The sequence below is a fragment of the Archocentrus centrarchus genome, chromosome 13, assembly GCF_007364275.1.
Source record: "Archocentrus centrarchus isolate MPI-CPG fArcCen1 chromosome 13, fArcCen1, whole genome shotgun sequence".
Lineage (NCBI taxonomy): Eukaryota > Metazoa > Chordata > Actinopteri > Cichliformes > Cichlidae > Archocentrus > Archocentrus centrarchus.
This window is the reverse complement of record NC_044358.1, coordinates 4,561,419-4,584,627: the sequence shown is the minus strand read 5'-3', so window position 1 is coordinate 4,584,627 and position 23,209 is coordinate 4,561,419. Positions and strand designations below refer to the sequence as shown.

General features: G+C 39.7%; 1 protein-coding gene and 1 long non-coding RNA gene across 2 annotated transcripts in view; one reads left to right on the top strand and one right to left on the bottom strand.

Moving 5' to 3' along the window:
- Positions 1-23,209, bottom strand: part of nf1a (neurofibromin 1a) — a 136,181-nt gene that overhangs the window by 5,350 nt on the left and 107,622 nt on the right. Inside the window, exons 36-55 of the mRNA XM_030745310.1 lie at positions 19,501-19,933; positions 19,015-19,355; positions 17,200-17,402; positions 15,545-15,738; positions 15,318-15,458; positions 11,896-12,175; positions 11,498-11,712; positions 11,276-11,337; positions 11,048-11,189; positions 10,609-10,710; positions 10,133-10,273; positions 9,498-9,624; positions 9,020-9,151; positions 8,616-8,751; positions 6,039-6,196; positions 5,357-5,479; positions 5,124-5,242; positions 4,942-5,042; positions 3,884-4,026; positions 3,650-3,696 (exon numbers count right to left, since the gene is read on the bottom strand). Of these exons, the coding sequence (XP_030601170.1) occupies positions 3,650-3,696; positions 3,884-4,026; positions 4,942-5,042; positions 5,124-5,242; positions 5,357-5,479; positions 6,039-6,196; positions 8,616-8,751; positions 9,020-9,151; positions 9,498-9,624; positions 10,133-10,273; positions 10,609-10,710; positions 11,048-11,189; positions 11,276-11,337; positions 11,498-11,712; positions 11,896-12,175; positions 15,318-15,458; positions 15,545-15,738; positions 17,200-17,402; positions 19,015-19,355; positions 19,501-19,933 (3,340 nt within the window). The remainder of the gene's footprint in view (positions 1-3,649; positions 3,697-3,883; positions 4,027-4,941; positions 5,043-5,123; positions 5,243-5,356; positions 5,480-6,038; positions 6,197-8,615; positions 8,752-9,019; positions 9,152-9,497; positions 9,625-10,132; positions 10,274-10,608; positions 10,711-11,047; positions 11,190-11,275; positions 11,338-11,497; positions 11,713-11,895; positions 12,176-15,317; positions 15,459-15,544; positions 15,739-17,199; positions 17,403-19,014; positions 19,356-19,500; positions 19,934-23,209) is intronic.
- On the top strand, positions 13,999-22,596 carry LOC115791183 (uncharacterized). The gene is made up of 3 exons (XR_004020847.1): positions 13,999-14,138; positions 20,480-20,642; positions 20,938-22,596. It is a non-coding gene; the product is annotated as an uncharacterized LOC115791183 (long non-coding RNA).

Sequence of the window (23,209 nt, the reverse complement as noted above, 5' to 3'; positions counted from 1 at the left end):
GCAAAGCGTCGGATGCACAGCGCCACTCGACTCTAGGGAAGTGGAGATGCTTCTCCATATGGTAATCCGATGGACAAGTCTGGGTTTGGTGGAGCCACGTCATCCATCTTTTATATAGACATTGCTTCTGAACAAGAGCACTGTACAGAGATATGCATCCTGAGTCATGTGAAAAAACATTTTTTCACATGCTCTTATGCAGTCCTGTGAAAAACTAAGTACACCCCATGATTCACTAACTTGTAGAACCACCTTTAGCAGAACTAAGTAATCATTTTCTGTGTGACTTTATCAATCTGTCACATTATTGTAGAAAATTTTTAGCCCACTCATTTTTGCAGCATTGGTTCAGCTCAATAAGCTTTATGTACCACCACAGCATTTCCACCAACTTGAGGTCTGGACTATGAGGCATCACAACACCTTAATTCCCTTCTTCAGCCTTTCTGTTGCAGATTTGCTGGTATGTCAGGGATCATTGTCCTGTGGCATGACCCAATTTCAGCCAAGTTTTAACTGTCAGCCAGATGGCCTCATATCTGACTCTAGAATACTTTAATAAGTAGATGAGTTTATGGTCAACTCAAGGTGCCTAGATGCTGGGGCTGCAAAATAAGGTCAAATCATCACACCTCCATCACCGTGCTTGACAGTTGGTATGAGGTGTTTGTGCTGATATGGTATGGTGATATGGGGTGGCTGTAGCTCAGTAGGTAGAGCAGGTCACCTACTGATCGGAAGGTCAGCGGTTCAATTCCTGGCTACTCCAGGCTACATGCCAATGTATCCTTGGGCAAGATACTTAACCCCAAGTTGCTCTCCGACCGTCCTGTCGGAGTGTGAATGTGTGTGAATGTTAGCTAATTAAAAGCACTTAGCTTAGTAAACATGGAAGTGCTTGTATGAATGGGAGTGCATGGGTGAATGTAAAACATGTTGTATAAGCGCTTTGAGTGCTCTGACTGAGTAGAAAAGCGCTATATAAGAACTAGTCCATTTTACCATACGCTGTGTTTGATTTTCACAAAACATGGTGTTATGCATTATGGCCAAACATCCAATTTGGTTTTGTCTACCCAAAGGAAGTTGTTCCAGAAATCTTGTGGTTTGCTCAGGTGTAACTTTACAAACCTAAGCTGTGCCTGCATGTTCTTTTTAGCAAGAAAAAGCTTTCCTATGGCAATCCTTCCAAACAAGTTTTTAATTGCACTGTCTTCTAGATTGTCTTGAACATTTAACATGCTGAGGCCTGTATTCTCTGTAGCTCTTGCTTTTTTTTTTTTTTTTATTTCTTTGAACACTACATGGTCTGAAATTAGGGCGAATTTCCTGGGATGTCCACTCCTGTTTGAGTGTTTTCCTCTTATGAATAATCTTCCATAATATTATTCATAAGTCACTGTAAAATGATGAACTTCAAATTGTTTGGAAATGGCCTCATAACCATTCCTAGATTGATGAGCAGCAACAATTGCTATTCACTGCTGATGTCTCACTTCTCTGGCACTGTGTTAACACCTGAATGCTCCAGACCAGCAAACTGCCAAAACATCTGCTTTTCTACAGGTGCTCACACTTGCTAATGATCAGTTAATCAAGGGCATTAGCAGCACCTGGGTGCTATTCACCCTCTGAATTACTAAGGAAGCAGTAACAGTGTACCTAGTTTTTCACAGGACTGCATAGAGTCCCATGAAAAGTTTATTTTTAATATCACTGTATGAAAATGGTCTGCCATTACCAGAGTTAGGTAGAGGTGTGTGTGTGTGTTTGAGAGAGAGAGGAAAATTTTCATGCTGTCCCTGAACACCTTTTCAGTTTAGTCGAGATAAAACACTCAGGAGCTCGAATGAGCAACTTTAACACAATGAAACTCAAAAACATCCTCACATCATCGGGTTCAGTTCTCTCTAGTATATTGCTAGACAACAACAGAAGTTGGTCTAATATTGTACACAATTAAAAATGTCTTTTGGTTGCTGTCACAGAACAAGACCAATACCTAAGCACATGTATGGGTAGTTTCACAGAGATCACTGCTGCAGACAGTGAAGCACAATGTTATTCCACTAAGGCACGTGTCAAACTCAAGGCCCACGGGCCACATCCGACCCGCGATATAATTTTATATGGCCCGCGAGATAATTTAATTTAGCTATTATTAATGACCCATGAGTAAACAGCGCTCTGACAAGGTATACTACAAATCCCACAATGCACTGCAACAGATGCCCGCAGACCAAGACCAGTGCGCTAACCCATTTTCCTGCATTGCCAATAACTCATTGATCAGTGATCAGCAAATAAAAACATTGCTCATCACTTTTTACAGTGACATTTAAGCTGCCTGACCCCCAAAAATGGCCAAATGAAAAGTAGAAAACAAAGATTTTCCAAATAGGTGGGAGGCAAAGGACCTGATCGCTGACATCGGAGGTAAACCTGTGTGTCTCTTTTCCCACCTGCGTTGTGTGGGGAAAAGAGTGGATTGGTGGGATAGATGTGGGAGAAGATGCAGAGGGAGACCTGCAGAGGTGAGCTGACAGTACATTACTGCGTCACACAGCAGGAAACGCTGCGCAGCAAAGTCCTGAAACATGTCATAAGCACCATAACGCAGACAGTGAACTTTATAAGAGGCAAAGCTTTAAATCACTGGCAGTTTCAGTCTTTTCTGGAGGAAATAGCCTCTGAATTTGGTGACCTGTCTTATCACACAGGTGCGATGATCTCTCTGAGGAAATCTGTCAGTTCATAGAAAGTAAAGGAAAAGTTTCAGCAGGGCTCCAGGATGAAAGGTGTCTGTGTGAGTCGGCCTTTCTCTGCGACATAATGAAGCATCTTAATGCGTTAAAGCTGCAGCTTCAGGGACGGGACCGTGTGATTACACACATGTATGATGCAGGGAAAGCTTTTTAAGTCAAGTTGCACCTGCGAGAAGTGCAGATGTAAAAAAAGAAAAAACAGGAATTTATGCCACTTTCCACGTTGCCAAAAAAAAAAAAATAAAAAATCAGGGCAGATCTCCACTGCTGTGTTTGCAGCTGCGCTTTTAGATGAGAAACTGGACAGACGGCAGGTTACACAGTGGTTTTCTGACTTTGACGTGCAGAAATTCACATCACAGTTTTTACCTGAAGAAATTGCAAATTTTCATCGGCTTGAAATATTCTCAATTTCCTTGATGTTATTTTTGAAGAAAAATATAATTTTATATTTTTTTTACTGTGCAGAGGAAAACATTGCTGTATTCTGGCCATTCAAATTTATATTGCTGATTGTTTAATAAATGTTAGTCCTACTCGGCCCATGACCTGACCTTGTTAAAAAAAACAAAAAAAACAAAAAACTCAGTCCAATTTTTTTTGTTTTGTTTAAGAATTTCTTTCAGTTTATAGACACATAATTTAGTCAACAATATGAATGCAGTTCAGGAGTCTGTATTATTGAGTTGTGTGTTTTGCTGGTGTTCAGAAGCTGCAGATTTTTAGCCTCTCTGTTACTGATAGGTTTGATGCTTCATATATCACCACAACAACTGACAGGCTGGTTGCAGGAGAGTTGTGTAATCGCTTAGTAGGTTTAATGGCAGCCAAAGCTGCCCAAAAGAAAATAAAAAAAAATTGACAGGAGGAAACATCATTCATACCTTAGAGAAGGGTCCAGCAAACCTCCAAAGTCCATTAAAACCAAAGCCTGTGAAATGAGAGGGAGGGAGAGAACGGAGGGAGGTGAGAGATCAGGAGAAGCTGAAGCAATGTGAAAATCTACAAGCTCTTATCCATTTCAGTTACCTGTCAGCATTATAGGACATATATAAGTGCAAAACCGAGGACGTTACCATGCATAGCTTGTAAATTATGAAAACGGCAGTGTGCTTTACTTTGTAAATAGGACGGTTGGTACTGGGGGGGTGACTCCTCGTGGTACACCACACTCTGGACAATGCCGTGGACAGGGTTCAAGAGGTTAATATCCTGGCACATGGACAGCACAGTGTTGATCTTGGAGTCCAGCAGGTTGTGGCTGAGGAGGAGATATAAGCACAAACATCTATAGCTTAATCTGCAGGAATGGCTGGCTTTGATGAAATGACACAATTTAAAAAATGAATAATTAGACACTGGAGTCTGGCCTAACACTACAGAAAATCTAACAAAGTCTAAACAAATCCCAGAATAAAGACACCTGATCCGAACTGCAGCACATTCAAACAAGTAAGAACGCTGGCAGCAACCAATGGCCTTGCACCACCCTACTTCGCTGAGTTGCTGCATCTACACTCTCCTTCCCGCCCGCTCAGATCTGTTGACCAACTGCTTTTGATCGTACCGAGGACTCAGGGGGGACAGAGCATTTGCCGTGGCAGCTCCCAGGTTGTGGAGCGCTCTGCCTATGCACATCAAACAGGCCTCTTCACTAGCCATTTTTAAATCTTCTCTTAAGACCCACCTTTTTCACCAGGCGTTCAAACAAGCTTGAGATGTTTGTATCGCAGTGTATTTATTTCTTATGTATTTATTTATTTTTTTTAGTCTAATTTTATCCTGACTTTTGATTGTGTATTTTATTTTTTATTTTATTGTTGCTCTTTTATTTTTATATGTTACTGATGCTCTTATTTATTGTTATATTTTATTGATGCTCTTATTTTTGGGTGTTGACTTTTATGTTTGTCTTTTGTTGTTTTTATTCTTCCTTGTTCAGCACTTTGGTCAGTGCTTGCTGTTTTAAAGTGCTCTATAAATAAATTGGCTTGGCTTGGCATTTGATCAGTACTGAGATGCAGACTGGATCAGGTCCTACTTATACCCATGAAGACTTCAACTTTACACACTAAAAATATCTGGGAAAAAAAAAAGTTCAAATATTTCTGCTCAGATGAGAAACAAAAAGTAAATCTCACGATAACCAGGAGCAGGGAACATGTTCACTACTTACACAACTGGAAAAACCTTTGGGAAGACAACACTGGCTTCAGCCAGATACTCATACAGAATCCGCTGGTCAAAGTCATCAGTGGTGTATTTGACCTGGGTGGCCTGGAAAACAACGAAAAAATTAGTGACCAAGAGCTGAAAAGTAGCCGCATCTAAAGTCAGCTGTACGGTGTCTTTCCTCACCAGCACAGTGAGCAGCAGTGCCTGGATCTTTGGGTCAGTAAGCACTTCTTCATCCAGCAGAACGTTGGACTCTGATACAGACACCTTGCGAAGATGAGAGTTTCCAATTCTTTGTGTCTCTGTAATTATAACAATGAGGTGTCACATAGAATATGCTCTTGAACAAACTTCTCATCAATCATATCAGACATAGAAGGATATGCCAGGATCAATACTCTGCCTTGTACTCTCACCTATCTCGTAGTCATTCTCTGCTACACGTCTCATCTTGGGAGGGGTAGTCATTCCAGACTCCATTTCTGGTCTCTTTGGTGCTTTGGAGTCTGATATGAGATGATCAAAGCTCTTCCTGGTGCCTAGCCAACAGACAAACACAAAACATTTGCAATCTGGGCCTGTATATCTGTCAGTCTTTCCTAGGGAAATGAGATGCACTGTGTATTTTGACACCTTTCTATCAGAACCAGCATTTTTCAGCAATTTGATCTACAGTAGCTCGTCTGTTGGATCAAACCACACGGGTCTGCCTTCGCTCCCCATGTGCATCCATGAGCCTTGGCCGTCCATGACCCTGTCGCTGGTTCATGACTGTTCCTTCCTTCGACCTCTTTTGACAGATACTGACTGCTGCAGACTGGGAACACTCCACAAGAGCTGCAGTTTTGGAGATGCTGATTGAGTTGTCTAGCCATCACAATCTGCCAGAATCACTCAAATCCTTACACTTGCCCATTTTTCCTGCTTCTAACATCAACTTTGAGGACAAAATGTTCCTTTGCTCCATAATATATCCCACCCACTAACAGGCACCATGATGAAAAGATAATGTTGATGATGATGTTATTTACTTCACTTGGCAGTGGTTATAATGTTTTGCCTGATCTGTATAACAAAAAACAGAGGGATAAGACATACCCAAGAGCTTCTTAGTGTTGGCCTGTGAAGGCTGACCCATGTCTAGGCTCATGGACTTGCGTGTTCGAGGGCTAATCTGGCCCATTGTGGGATAATGAGCTGAAAGGTAGCGGTCTGAAACCTGAGGTGACGTCCATGGTTGAGACTCTTGCAGAGTTCTGAGAGGACAGTGAAGGAACAACAGTTAGCACGCATGTTACAACCTCAGGACTAATTTTTACCTAAAACCTGCACAGAGAAAAATATAAACCAAAGCAAGACTTACTGGGCTTCTCTGAATCGTGGCTAAAGACAATGCAGGAGTCCTTAGAAATTATACACCAACTGCTACTAAATGCTAATGTTTAGTTCCATGAAAACTATTTCAACAAGATTAAAGAGTCTACAGCCAAACAAGCAGCTCTGCAAGAGCATTTTAAGCTAAATATTAGTATGCTAATATCCTCTAATGACAGCTTAACGGTTTCTCATGTTCACCATCTTAAACTCTGTATAAGCTGTGTTACTTTGGGCTTTCCATGATGAAAGATTACTCATGGAAAAGAATTGCGGTGGTATCTTTGGTCGTGCAGTAATCAATGGGATAATGGTGTCATAATGAAAAAGACAAGAAGGTTAAATTGCAAAACAAAATCTAGTTGACTTACAACAGCTTGTGCCATCGTGATGTCATCCTCAAGTTTCTTAGATTTAGTGTGGCTTGCGATATTTATAATATCACTTGTCCTGAACTCTCCAACACTGTGTTTAACTTTTAAAACTTTTTAAACCTTAATGAAGACAAAATGGAAATTCTTTCAAACAGCCCTAAACTCAAATGCAATTTGGCTTATTCATAAGTTAGAGACACTTGGTGACACTTGGAGTAAAACCACAAGATAAAAGTTTTTAGGAGTTCTTTTATATTCCAAATTGTGCTTTAATGTATTAATTGTAGTGTGAATGTGTGTGCTAATGCTAGATAGAAAAAACACTTAGATTTAGAAAAAGTGCTTGTATGAATGTATGGGTGAATGCAAACGTGTTGTATAAGCGCTTTGAGTGCTCAAAGTAGAGTAGAAAAGCGCTATATAAGAACTAGTCCATTTACCATTGCTTTCATTATGAAGACAGCCTTCTTCCATCTTAGGAATATCACCAAAATATGACCCTTCCTAACTCACCATGACGCTGAAAATCTTGTTCAAGTACTCATCTGTAGTAGACTGGATTACTGCAGTGCTCTTTCTGCTGGACTTCCTAAAAAGCTTATCGATAGGTTGCAGCTTATCCAGAAATCTGCTGCACGATTATTAATGAAAACCAATAACAGAGAGAACTTCAGTCCGGTCCAGTACAGCTACATGGACTTCCAGTATCCTACGGAACTGATCTTAAAATACCCTTACTTGGATATAAAATCTTAAATGGTCTTGGACAATATCTGACAGTCTGTCATTTTACTTCTCAACTTTCACTCTCAGCTCCTCCCCTGCTACAGTGCTAACTATCCAATACTCCTCACAGAGAAAAACTGTGGATGCAGCTTTTGTTGTTTGTGCCCTCAAGTTCTGGAACAGCCAGCTGCAAATATTAGGGAATCAAACCGATAAAGAAACTTTAAAAAGATGTGTTTTTAATAGTTTCTTGATCTGGCATTTAACTAGTGTTTATACTATACAACACCAATATACAGCTATACCTACAAGTGAGTTAAATGGTAAATGGACTAGTTCTTATATAATGCTTTTCTACTCTATCTGAGCACTCAAAGCACTTATACAAGTACGAGTTCAGCCACAGTTAGTAATCTGGCAGATACAGAGCAGTTTTCTTCTACACAGCTTTCTTTATCAATATTCTATTGACCTTCTACTTTCAAATTAGTTTATTTTTTGCATTCTTCCATTTGCGTTTTCCAGGATTTTATGTATTATTTATATATTGGTGTGTGACTGTGTGTGTATTTCTGATGGGTTACTTGTTTAAATGTCCAGTTTAATATGTAAATGTCCCCCTGGTTTTTTTGTGCCTTGATATGCTTTTATGCCCGTGAAGCCCTTTGAACTTCCACATGTGACATTGAGCTATATAAATAAATTGAACTGAATTATATTGAAATGAACTGAATTGAAAGATTGCTGAAATCTAACAGTTTGTAGGTGTCTTCACTTTAGCAGTTTGTCAGCAGCACATTCTTTAATTAGCACAAAATACAAGCAGATGAGAATGCCAATATTTACTTTGGTCAGTGTAGAATTTTAAATTAGTATTCATTTGGTTTATTTAAATTTTTGCCAAGATTTCATTTTTTTGACAACTGCCCACCTGTCCTTAGATTATTTGGGTTTAACATTATTTGTTAATAGTGTTAAATTTTAGTTGCTTATTGCACTTCATTTTTCCTATGTACCACAACTGTTGTGGGACATAGCCTAAGAATCTGTGCTACACTGCAAGCAGTGTCTGTTCTGACACGCTTACACACTACTGAATAGAATACTACCGAAAACAAGTGTGCATCAGTAAGCATGCTCTTGAGCTAACTTACACCTAAGTCTGTGATCTTTAGTTTTGCACCTCTTTTCATCAGCTTACCTGCAGGTAGTATCAGTGATGTGACTTGAGTAGGTGTCCATTGGAACTGGATCCATGGAGAGGTCAGAAATTAATAGTGACTTTCTATGTTTGAGGCTGCAGCGACTTCGGACCTCCTCAGACACAGTGAGTAGCGCTGCGGAAAACAACAAGAAGATGTTATGATGGTCATCGCTGTTAGCAGAGCACACCCAAACCACTTCATCTAAGAGGGGTTAACAGCTATGGTTAAGGCCCTCTGATTTCTGAGTTAGTAAACACTAACTCAGTGCCTCAACTTTACAATGTGATAATGACTTCAAATATAAACAGAATTTCAGTTAATGAAAGGAATTTTAAATGCAGTGCTAAAAATTACAAGTGGAAGTTGTATACAACAAAATGACACTGAGCATGTTAAGTACCAGCCAGATAGGCTACACTCTGGGTGTTGACCTCAAACTTGTCACATTTCAGATGCTTGCTGATGAGAGCCAACAGTGTGTGGAGGATTCTCACTGTCCTTGCGACTGTGGTGGGTGATGGGTGCCGGTAGCCTGCAGAGACATGTAAGAGATGCTGAGAGACAGATAGACAGACAGGAGTCGAAATGTCTGTCATATTCTGCACAAAAATAATAATTAAAAAAAAAAGACTTGGTGCTGGGGCAGGACAAACTCCACCCACACAGACAGAATACCACATATGGTGGTGCTCTCAGTCACACTGTGACTTCCTGTCTTAGACGCTGCAGTTAAATTAAACCTTTTTCAAACACATGTTCACTTCCTATGTGCTTATTTTGAAACTGCATTGCAAAATCACACTGACAGAAGATTTGTGTGTCTGTGTAACTGTGTGTTCTCAGAGTTATAAACAAGTACTCAGAATCAGTCACTTTACCTTTGAGTAGGTGGCCCACCAATGCAAAGTTAAAATTGGCACTAAAGTTGAGGCCGACAAAGTGATCCATCTGCTTACAGTGCCATTCTAAAGGACGTCTGATTTCCATAAACACTTCTTCTGGACTCTGGAGGACAAATTATATCACAAGAGTGAATGAGGAAGCGTTCTTTAAAAAAAAACAAAAAAACAATTAAATTAAAAAAATACACTACAGTACACTTCCTGCACACAGCTGTTGCTGATGATAAAGTCATGGAATACTGAATCAAAAGCTTCTGGAACAGATTATTGAAGATATTTAATACACACAAAGGGTTTCTTCCAATCAGTTTGTCAGCTCTTGTTAGAGAAGTTATACATAAAAGTAATGGGTAATATGGAGTGACAAATAATATAATGGCTGTCCTATGAATGAGTGTGTTTACATGCACTTCAATAACACAGAGAGAAACCTGGTTAAAGATGTTCCTGGACATTCTCAGTTAACAGCCAGTTATGAACTCAGTTAGACATATACATGGCAAAGAGTAAGTGGTCACCCAATTGACGGTCTGTATATTAGTTTACTGGCCTCGACTTCTCACAACATCCAACTCTGGGAATGAGAAAGCAGTGTATAGTGTACGTTCTACCTTATCGTTGAAGACACGCATTGTGTCCAGAGTGTGGAGGTTCTGCTCCAGCAGGGCAGTTCCTGCTGAGTACAGGTTGACTTCATCCAGCTGCAGCACAGCTATCGCCACCCAGAACAGAGCTTTGTGCATGGGCGACTCCTGCAAACACACACAAGGTGGAACTGATTGGACAGACACTGACTGATCGAAAACAGCAGGGACAGTTGCGCTGGTATTGTCATTGATGTAAATGAAGGCAAATGAAATAAATATGACAAAAAAGGGATAAACAAAGTAAATAATGTATTACAATGTGTCAGTGTGAGCTATCAAGTTGCAAAAGAAAGTAATGTTGTAATCACTTTGATTTTGAAATCGGTCAAGTGGAGGAGCCAAGACAGCATACGCAGTCAAAGAAGGCAGTTAACTGTTTCAAAGCAGGAAAGATGTAAATGAAGTCGGGGGAGGGGAGTGGATCTACACTGGTTGAATACCTTGCTGAGCAGAGGCTGTAGCTTAGTCAGAGCAATGACTGTGGCCTCTATTAATACTTGGCTGTTGTAATTGTCTGGCCCCTTCAGACAGCTCTCTAGACCCTGTAATGGAAGAAAGAGTGAAGAGAAAATAAACAGGAGCAAAAGCGAGGAAGAAAAAGGGGAGTGGGAAAAGGAAGGACAGGATTACATTTTAAATCACTTATTCATACAACATGACAGAAAAAAAACACACATTTTTTTTCCAAATACCAGCTGTTTACAACTTAAATTGCATGAAAAAAAGAAGAAAGAGATTCACCGGTGAATGTAAAGCAGTTTTACTGTACAACAGCAGTCTTGGTAGACACATAATGCACTCAGACATGTTCTGTTCAAGGGTCAGCGTGCACAAAGGCTGCACAAAGAGGTGTGTAAGTGAATGACTGTAGGCCCTCACCCGATCTATGCTGAGCAGAGGGCTGGCCTTGCTTAGGATTCGAATGATCTGCTTGATCTGACCATGGCTCACTCTCTTACTGATACAGCCAAACACCACCAGTGCTCTCGGCTGAAGAGATGGGTTGTATTGGAATGCAAACCTGGAATCCACAGACACACAAACACCTGTTCCACATCCATATCCATATTGATGACTGTAATAAAATAGGACAGAAGAAGCTCATACTTTTGTGCGAGTTCTGTCCACTGGTCTAACCACTTGCAGCTTGGAATGTCCCTCATACAAGCCTGGACCAAAGACGAATGAATCACATAAATCAAACAGTATTTGACAAATGAAATATAAATATTCAGAAATATAGTCATTTTTTTTTTTTTTTTTAAAGAGTATTAGGAGGGCAGAGAAGAAGTGAAACTGTGTATAGAAAGCCTGACTTTCTCTGCTGACCTCCATGATTTCCAGTAAGGCCTCAGTGACGGTCTCCAGGGAGGACAGTGCGAAGGTCTCCCGTTCATAAGAGCCTGGTGAGAAGGAGCGGTCTCTGTAGCTGGAGCGGAAGGCAATGACGGCAGCTGATTTGACTTTGCTGATGCCAAACAGCAGATAGAACTTGGGCAGGGAGAACTCCGTGAGGCTCAGCCTCAGAACCTGCTTTGTTTCCTCTACATTCAAGCAACACAAAAACATGTTTCTTTCTTCAGATCACAAGAATCTTACTTTTTCTTTTGCATGTGTGTCCATTGCAAATTTGTATGCTCTCATTATTCACCGACTATAAGATTACTGTGTAACACACAGTAACAAACAAATTAACACCTAAACAAACTCATGAAGCACTCCCTCACCACTGAAGTTGAGCTGAGAGCAGGTGCAGAGGGAGTGGATAATATTGATGACCAAACCATGGGTGGAGGCTCTGAGGGACAGAGGCCCGGTGGCTACCAGCAAGGTCACCACATGGAACAGATAAGGCAAGTGGGCTGCCACATCCAGGGAGTTGTTGAAGGACAACATTAGCATGTAGCGTGCCAAGATGGCGATGTCATCCCACATCAGGTGCTGCTCCAGTGTTGGAGTTGGTGATAGGCACGTCTTGTCAATGATCTTACACATCCGCCCAATGACCTGCCACAAAGAACAGGTGAAGATAAACACAGAAAAACCATAAACAAGAGCCAAAGGTCTCACATTATTCTGAAAATCATGGTGCCTGGTAAGAAGTAGCTTTTCTCAGTGAACTATGGCTCAACTTAAATAAAAACAAAAACATTCACAAAATGAATTCACAGAGTTTTCATGATTTTATTTATACAATGAGTAATTCCTCACAGGACAGGATGGGTAAGAGTACGTGACCTTTATTCCAGCCTGCACTAAGGAACAAGCTACATCAGATGAAACTTGCACAACAATCAGAAAGAACTTTGGACTATTCCTCCTACAAAATTGTTTCAGTTCATCAGTATGTCCAGAATGTCTTGAACAGCCCACTTCAGGTCATGTCACTATATCTCATTTGGGTTAAGGTCAGGATCAGTCCCTCAGCTCATTATTTGCTACAAATTTTTCTCTTGATGCAAACTCTGGAGGACCCCCACTCCCACAGACAGTAGCAGTCTTTAGAAATGCTTGTGTTCCCCTTTCCAGTCAGTTTTCCATGCATCTGTGCAATATTAATTCTGAGGTCACAACTATGAAAGTTGTGATCAATGCATGGCCATGACCACTAGATCCCCTGGTTTAATTTTTCCAATAATTGGGTCAAGGTAAAAAAAAAAAACAAAAAAAATATATCAGATTTCTCTCAAAACCAATCAGATTCATCTGATATTTGGGACACAGTTATGGAGGGCCAAGAACTAGTGCCAAACTGAATGCCATGTGGATCTGATCCAGATTCTGGATTTGCAGGCTACTTGAATTTAACATGGGGAACTCCCTTTAACACATATTTTTAGCCATATCTCTGAAAAAAGACACATTATTCTCATTTGTTGCAGTAATAAGGATATCACTATTGTCCATGGACATGTAACATTTGATAAGAATATGATCCGGATATGTGACTAGGACACAGCTTTTGGCTCTCTATCGATCCGATCACTCAATTCCCCTATTATTGCCCACCCGACAAACTGCGTAAGACATAAAACTTTTACAAAAAATTTAAATGACCATAAAATGAAAGTGAAAACCATTGAAAACCGTTTTCTGCTGCTTCTTTTTAAGTTCACGTGATTCACTGATAATTTAAAGAAAATGGTAGAAAAGCTTTATCCTTATATAACCACAACTGTACATGGCCTTATGAGATGTAACGTAGTTAGATTTAGTGTACATTGAGCTCAGTGTTGAGGACTTGATCTGCTTGCTTAAGCTAATGATAGCTTCTCAAAGTTATTCAACTGTGCAGAAGTGAAATCGTGATTTTATAAGAGTACTTAACCATAACCAATAAGACGAAACTAAAGAGAAACCACAAACTAATAAATATAATCACTAACAAACCGATGCATACTGGAGACCTTTAATAATCTTTTTGGTTATGAATCTGATATATTGGACTACATAGCTGTTCTAATCAGTTAAAAAAATGGCATTTATTCAGCTCTCGGGTGACACAGAGTTCAAGAGCAGCAAACAAGGCACCATTGTGTTCAGTAGGCTGCCCTGCCATGACATCATGCTGTAATTATAGATAACACCAGTATAAAGACTCAAGTAAAGTTCAATAGCTATGTACAGTGCTCAATTCTATATTTTTTCAAACTCAGTATAACACTTTGGTGAGGCCATACTAAGCCACAGAGAAGAACAGCACCACAACTTAAACACAAACAGTTTTTTCTCAGTCAACAGTCTTCACAATGGCCACTATTGAGGGCAGTGATGGTGTCTGCTATAACAGGAGCCAGGGCCTGGCTTTTCTTTTGTGTCTGGCTGTGTATGTTGTGTTTGTTTATCTGAATCGCAGCCTGGATTTGGAATCAGAGCACACAGATAATGGATAGTGAGTGGATGAGTTTGTCTCTTTAGCTTCTCTAAGTCGAGCGTGAATCACAGCTGGATTTATTTCTTTCATCAGCATGTAAGTAATTATTACATTAAATGCTGATTTCTGAATAAATACATTTTATGTTAATGTTGTTTAACATTTAAACATATTTTTAAATTAAGTTTACATTTGTGTGAAAATTTGGCATAGTGGGAATATGCATTCTTGAGTTATGGCACTTTTGTGAATTCAAAATCTAATCAGTTCTTCCTGAAGTCTAAGGACTTGTGCCAAATTTGAAGAAATGTCCTTCAGGTGTTCATTAGATATTCAAGAATTCGATGGACATGACATCACTGTAACTTTTGACCACCATGCAAAGTTTTCACATGAAATTTTTGGGACTTACGTGCATGTACAGACAGACATAAGTCGTGGCACTCTGGATGACAGCTTGGAGGCATATTGAAGGCACAAATGTAGTTTTTTTCCCCCAACTGATTGGGGAACTAAATAAGATTGAAGTGACCTGACAGTTGCCTCGGATCACGTCCACAAGCATTTCTGCATTTAGGCCACATGATGTGGTTTTTCTTGCTGTGTCTTTCCTGTCCTGAACTACAGCTCTCTGTTGCAATTAAACAATGGCTGGCAGGGAAAATCCATGGCACAATGGCTTCAGCATATTAGTTGAAAAATGTAGCACACGTGGCTAAAATGTAGTCAAGATAGAGCAGCAACACAGGAGCACTCTGAATTTAAACTTGCAGATTAATCATTTAGCCAAAATTAAACTTCATATAACTATAATTATCCTGCATCCAAATGAGCTGACTTGGACTAAGTAGAGGTGAGTCTATTAAAAAGTGTTAACACCAGGGTTGTTTATTATTTTTATATATAAGGATTATATATATATACCTAGTACACTGCTATTGCATACTGGCCCCATTTTGCCCTACTTTCTGTTGTTTCACAGCGATGGCTAGGTGGCTTCGTTGGAGTGCGTAAGGCTAGTAGAGTTAAGTTGCAGATTTAATCACCATTTGTTCCAGTAACTATTTTTCCTAACACTCTTCACACAGTTGCTTATCTACATATATTAAGCCCCTTTCAGACATGAACCCATTTCTATATTCCATGAAGCACTGAAGCAACCTGGAAGCAAAGAAATGTGACAGCAACCTTATCAGGTTGGCCCTAATTACATTTGCATGATTTCAGCAGTATATGATTATTTTCTGTGTGTATTAGCTGACATTGTGGTCTCACCTTGTTGGAGACCAATTTGACATTTCCTGAAGCTAGAGCCACCGCAGTATCAGCCATGACCTCTGCTTTGATGGAGCCCAAGCCTCCTGTGGCACTGGTCTTAATAAAGCTGTCCAGTACCACATCCAGCAGGTCTGTTATCTGAAGACACAAGGACACGCTTAAAAGGTCACAAGGTCAAATCCAAGAGACACAAGTACTTATTTAGCTGTGGGGGATTAACTCACCTGGCCTAGGCTGCCCCAGATCTTGGCCTGGATAGAGGGATACATCTGCTTTTCATTTATCGTCATGGTGATGAGTTTGTCCAAAATGGCCGTGACCCGCTGGCGCTTGGCATCATCATTGTGCTTACAGAAGCGGACCAGGTTGAGCAACCAGGGTGTCATGTACTCCAGGCAGAGATGCTTAAGCTCAATGCCTGCAAGAGAACAGCAGCAATTAGAACTTATGGTTTACTTTAATGTAAATAATATATAATCTGTATGAATTCCTCAGACCTGACAAAGCAGCTCACTGGGGTAAGCCTGCATTACAAACTACATGTGTGACGTTTAGAAGACACTGGCTTTGACAAGATGCGAGGACGATGGGGTTTGGGGTTAACAGTGACTCTAAGATTTGTATAATGGAGAATAATGATAAAAAATATTGGTCATTTTTAATTGACATTTATCACAAATAGACTGTTCTATGTGCTGGCACACAGAACTGGTTTACTGGCAAACAAAAGACCCATGTAAGAATTATGGTCAGCTCCAAATATCAAATTAACTGTGACAACACTTTAAAAAACTGCAGCAGGAGAAAAAATTATTTACTTCTTACAGCTGCATCAGCTCAGCGCTACACAATGCAACCTTCTTACTTATTAATTTGTCGTTATTAAAGAGCCCACAGGGCCCAGTCACTAAAAATTTTATAGGCTGGGCTCACACTGTTAAGCTGTACTTGCATTTGGTAGCTGTTCACTGGACACAATACAAAGTCCAAAGAGATGCTGATGAAAGTGAAGGTGGCCAACATTGAGCTGAAAAACCAGGTAGAGGTAGCAAAATTTGGTACGTCCATAAAAAGAACAGAGCTCAGAACATCTCACCAAGTCAAGAGCACTCTTGAGAAAAAGTCTACGTTCATGAATGGAAATACTGAGGGTTTCAGTCAAGAACTGGAAGGTCAGATTAGACTTTGCCAGAAATAGCTAAAATAGCCTGCCCAGTTTGGGAGAAAGGAAAAAAATAATTGACAGATGAAACCAAGATTAACTTGCACCAGAATGATGAGGAAAAGAAAGTATGGAGTTCATGATCCAAAGCATACCCACATCATTGGTCAAATATTATGGAAGCAATGTTACGGCATGAGCATGTATGGCTGTCAGTGGAACCAAGTCACTACTCTTTACTGATGATGTGAGTGCTGATAGAAGTAGCAGGATGAATTCTGAAGTATACAGGACTATACTCTCTGCTCAGATATATATATATATATATATATATATATATATATATATATATATATATATATATATATATATATATATATATATATATATATATAAAATAAATAAAAATCACAGTTACGTAAAAATACAACTTTATACATTTTAATAAGGTGGTCTTGTTACACCACTAACTGCTGACTGTAGAATATTAAGTAGCAAGGAAATTTAATGACTGGAGTTCTTGCACAGGTGGCACCACGCTGGAATTCACTGACCTCCTGAGAGCGACACATTCTTTCACAAAAGTCTGTAAAAGCGGTCTGTAGGCGCTTGAATTTATACACCTGTAGCCACGGAAGTGATTGGAACACCTGAATCCAATGACTTAGATGGGTGAGTGAATACTTTAGCAATATAGTGTATCTTAAGTAGACTTACTAGACTTGCTGAAGCCTGAGATGCACTCCTCCAGAAACTCCAGTGTCAGATGAGGCTCATTGGCTGCCAGAGTTTTGCTGATGGAGACTATAAAGAGGGTGTTGTTGGCTGGGATGCAGAGGCCTGACGTCTCTAGCAACTGGCCCTCTATCTTCAGATTGAAGGTGCAGGTCAAAGCACACAGTAAGTTGTAAGCTGCAGATCTGGATATGACATGGATGAGTTAGTGTAAAAACAGTGGTAGCCTTTTTACAGGTTTGGGTTGAAAAAAATTGGTCTTGTAAATGAATAGGTAGCTCACATGTTTTACCTTAGGTCTGTAAAGCTGAATTGATGCTTGTAAAAGGCAATGGGATGTGCTAAAATGTTCTAGTTTTCCTAGAAATGGAACCACTTGTAGTGGATCCAAAATATTTAAGCATAAGTTTAAAGTGTACAGTGCTGTGCAAAAGTCTCGAGCCACCCCTTATTTCTCTATATTTTGCTAGGAAAATGTGAAATAGATGCAATGATTTATTGAAAAGTGCCAGCATAAATGGACACACAGTATATAATAGCAAAACGGTGTTTGCACAATTCTAATGAGCTTGAAAGTTAGCATTCAGTATGTCCACCCTTATTCTTTAACACAGCCTCTCTTTCAAGGCAAGCTTCCTTGTAATTTGTTCACATAATCCTCAGGAATAGTTTTCCAGGCTTCTTGAAGAACATTCCAAAGTTCTTCCCTGGATCTGATGGCCCTTTGTTCCTTTCTCTGTGAATTTGACTCCATAGCACTTCAATAATGTTTAGGTCTGGTTCTAGGGAGGCCAATCCATGACTGATCCCATTCTGTTATGTGCTATGCTATCCAGGTATGCTTTTACTGCACTAGCAGTGTGTTTGAAGCTGTTGCCAATCAGATGCTTTCCAAATAGTATTTCATCTGATATTGTTTCTCTGTATTCAAAATTTCCTCAATTTTAAAAGATCCCCAAAACCACTGGTTGAAATGCAGACTCAAACCATGGCAGAGCCTCCACCATGTTATACACATAGCTGTAGACACTCACTTTTGTACCTCTTTCCTAACCTCCTTTGTACATCAGATTTATCATTTCATAAGACCTGTTCCCACTAAGTTTTAGTCCAGCTCTTGTTTAGTTTGGCATACCTCATCCTTTTCTCCCAGTTTCCCTTCCTTAAGAATAGCTTCTTGATAGCCACCCTTCCACTTAGACTATTTCTTTGACAAACGGTAAATGGATCAACTGAAGGACCAGATGCACAGTATATATATAAAAGACAGATGTAGCCACAATGCAGTGAACTGCTGGTTTCTGAGGTCCCATTTTGAAGCACTGAGTGCTTTGGCCACCACTACCTTAGTTTTTTGTTTTGCATCAGTTTTATAATCTACTTTTACTCTACATAGGATCATAATTTACAAAAAAAATACACGAGAAAAGTACAAGCTGAAGTGAGAAATAGGGTTGTTTTTTTCAAACATTTATACAACCAGAGGAGTCATTAACTGCTAGCCATTAGAAAGAAAACAAGTTTAAGGCACTTCAGCATTAGGCTTACTTTATGACGTGGGAGTTGCAGCAATCTTTTATACTAAGTCCAAACTTTAAACCTAAATTATGTCCAAATATTCATTTCTCATATTCATATTCATTAGTTTTATTAGTTTCAATGAAGAAAATCTTAATGTGGAATACAGTTAAACTTTAACTTAAACAGATTCTCCATTACAGCCCTACTTTCTTCCCCATAAAAGCTGATAAAGCATTTTGCCTAGAATAATTGAAATAACACCCCTATAGGACAGACCTGAGGCTGGGGTCAGAACTGCCAAGGTTGAGCAGAGCAATGTTGAGGAGAGTACCAGGCACATCTTTTGGTCGGATTTTGGTGTGTTGTGGGATGGAGTCGGGCTGTGACAACTCCCAGCGTGTACGGATATGGATGATGGACTGGACTATGGCATCACACTCCTGGTGCATGAAAGTGAGGGGTGTGCCCTGGTTCGCCATTGTGAGGGTGAACTGACTCTCATCCACAAGGCAAATCTCCTCAATCTCTGAGGCATAATAGACATCGTTGAGGAAAACAGGCTGGCCAAGGACACGGGTCCGCTCAGCTGAGGTCACCTGAACTGCTGTTGAACCCACCTGATCAGCAAGAACACAAAGATTGTTATAGAGATACCCTAGGCATCATCTCTGTTATGATTTTATTAATCAAATCTCTATTTATCTACTACTAATATTTATATATTGATAATTTTTGATGTAGGTTCTGTGGCTGAAACCTTACCTTTATTGAGACCTTTGTATCTTTGTGGGCCAGTTTGAGGGCATTGTGGAACACTTTAAGGTCTTCCTCCAGTATCAGCGTGGCTGCAGGCAGCTTCTGTTGGTCAGGTTCAATGTGCTCTGCCAGCTTAGCTGGAGAGTCGATGAACTGGAGCCGCTTGCTTCCCTTCAGGCCCGTTAGAAGCCGCTCATGATACTTAGTGTACTCCCTTACCCAAGTGTTGCAGTTGTAGACATAAACAGCCACTACATTCTCATAAGCAAATCCAGGAAAGACCACAAACCACTTAGAGAGGAAGTCGGTCTTGAAACGATTGCTGGGTCCAACATGTGTCAAGTCTACCACTATCTCATAGGGCTTAGCATAGTAGGGTTTGAGAGTGAGGAGGACGTGGTAGATGAGCAGGTCACCATTGATCTGGCCTGTTTTGAACCTAAAGAAAAGGGAGAGAAAAAAATCAATAAGGTCAAATACAAATTGTTCTGTAGTAATCTGTTTGTGTCAAGCTTTGTCTATATGAGTCTCAAATCGTTAATAGCACCTAGTTCCAAGTTGAAAAGCAGAGGTGATAGAGCCTTTGCAGTGGTGGCACCTAAGCTTTGGAATAACTTACCTTCTCATATAAGAGAAGCTCATTCGCTTAATCATTTTAAAGGACTTCCTAAGACATATATTCACTTGTGTTTGAGACTAGTTGAGTGGAGTATCCTGGCTTTATTATGGTTTCTTAGTTTTTATATATCTATGATTTTATCTAGGGTCTTACAGTTAATATTTGATTGTTGATTGTATTTATCGTTTTAAGGACTATTGCATGTTTTGATGATCTGTACAGCACTTTGGTCAACGGAAGTTGTTTTAATGTGCTATAGAAAAAAACTTTGCCTTGCTTTGCCATGTGACTGAAATGAATGCTCTGAAATGGTTTAGGTCTGAGAAAGTATGCTTCTTTTTGTGTCTCTCCTTTTTTTTTTTTAAGAGCCCTGCAGCCTCTGTGGTATCAAACCCAGGGCTCTGAAATAATCAGACCCCCACCCCTCCCCCCAAAACCAACAAACCAGACGGAGGTGAGGAAGTGACTTCAGACCATCTCAACAGTCAATTTGGAGCAGGTGTCAAAGACCTCTGTAGGACTACTTCAGGTAAGATTTCGTCATGCAGCATCTCTGAATCATATTAAAAGTACAAAAGTCAAGAAAATCTTTTACAAGAAATCTCAAAAAACATTAAGCATCTAGAAACTAGAACGTTTAAAGCAGCTTTCTGATGCAGAGCTTTTGTAGTGACATGTTATGAAAGCTCGCAGTAGCCTCATTTAAAATTTTAGTCTACTAAATTTTACCTTACTAAGAACTTAGCCGCATGCTGTATGTGATAGAGAAAGTCTGCATTTTTTAAGTCAGACTTACTTTTTCTAAAATGATTTGTGAATTTCAGATGACGATGGAAGGCTCAAAAACGCTTTGGCTGTTTCTCCTGCTCAACTACCTGCCCCTCTGTCCTGCTGATGTAGACACGAACCTTTCAGCAACCCAATTAAATTCATCGCTTGCAGTGGAGACTAACCTCACAACCACTGAAGACAACAACTCCATCAATGGCACTAATGGCAACTGCTTGATTGACACTGAGATGGGACTGATTGCTATAGGTTCAGCAGGAGGTCTGATTGTATGCTTGATGGTTGCCACTGTTGTACTGGCATGCCAGGTCTGCAGCCTTCAGCGCCAGGTTTATGTCCCTCGAACCTCACGGTCCAACATGGACTTAGTAAGCAGTACAGGCTACTGGGGCACAGACCAACCAGAGATGGCAGGTCTGGTTGGACCATGTGATGCCAGTGTCATGCTTGAGGAGGTGAGAGCAGACAGCAAGATGGAGGAAGAGAGGCAGGCTGAAATGCAAGAGGCAATGGAAGAGGCTGAGGCAGGACTTAAGGAAGGGGCAACAGCAATGGCTTATGATCCTGAGGAGAAGCAAAGTCTGATGCAGAGCTCCAACTCTAGGGACTCCTGTTTGGAGGTTCCCAGGGATTTAGAAGACATGCCCCTTGTTGTGTAAGGAAATAATCTCACCTCAGTAAATCTATCCCCAGAAACAACTAGTCAGTTTAGCTGATCTGTTAAACTTTAACATGGCATGTTTCGTTCATATCCTTTTCAGTAGGGATGCACCAATTGTTAAATTGGGCAAATATATAATAAGGTAACAATTAGGCTAATTGTTTTGTTTTTTAACCCCCTCGTTTTTTATTTGTTTTTGGGGAAAGAAACAATAACCTTCTGAAAGTCTTTCAGCCCTTCATCATACTATCTTTAAATGAGCACAAATTCAATCAAACAAATTTATGAAATGGCCACAGGGGCTGAAAAAATATACAGGCTACAACAGAGTGGTGACTGCTTTCTTATTCAACAAGTAAAGAATGAATATCTGGTTTATAAACGGGCAAGCTGACGATGTGGTTGGTGCATCCCTAATTTCATCTATCAGTATTTGACTCAACATAAGTACGGCTGCCTGGGCATCATTTGAAATTTATAAATATTAGCATAAAGAGCTTTGATACACAGAGCAAAAAGCATAGATTTTCAGCAACTTGCTTAGATAAATATGTAATGTTTTACAATGTAGTAAATCTTTAAAACCCCATAAAATTATGTATTTAAACTATCTGATCAAACGATAAGTAAAAAACTTCCCAAGTTGTTTTCAATACAACGGAGATTTTGCTCAATTATTACTGGAAAAGAGAAACTAGTATTTTAAAGGAGAGATGTATTTTTCATGAAATATTTTGTGCAATGTAAGATGTTAAGCATAATTTTTAAGCATATCACACGATACATATTACATGCTACATATTTGTTACATGCATCACAGTTCTTACAACATAACAGTAACTTACATAATGAACTAAAGAGAAGAACAACAACGAGAGGATCAACATACATTAACACTGTCAAAGATCCTGGACTGGATAGTAGAAATGCTGGGAACTATTAATTAATCTCTGCTGAACTCTGCTTCTGTTTTAGTATAATCGAAATGTACTTTCAACAATTTAATTACTGGTTTCTTATGACTCAAAAACTGTTACACTGCAAGTTTTTAAATAAATTGATTTTTGCACTGTGTCAATGTTTCATGTTTCAAAACTGACAAATATTTGTCAATCGTGCGCCCTATGTTGCAGTGGCTTATTTAAGAAAGTGAGACGTTATGAAACAGCAATGGACACCGCTGTTTTAAAAGGGTGTGCGTGCATGTGTGTGTATATATATATATATATATATATATATATATATACACACACACACACACACACACACACACACACACACACATACACACACTCTGCTTAATTACTGTGAATGCTTTGCAGCATTCACAGTATTGTTCTTGTACTCCAAAAACATTCGGTCGCTAAAAACTCAAGCAGCGTTTGGGCTACAGACACCGTTCTGGTATCAAAACGTTCAGCCTGTTCTAGAGATTTGTGCTATTACTTTTCTTTTTTGTAACCTTTATACTTTTTAAGATATTGAACTTTTTATAATCTTCATTTTTGCCATTCAAAATGAATGGGGAAGTTTCAAATCCTTTTCAAATCCTTTCAGGCTTTAAAAGCTAATAACTTCAGCATACTTTCAGCTACAAAAACCATTTAAGCTTTAAAATGAAGCCAAGCCTTTCAGCTATTCAGCTA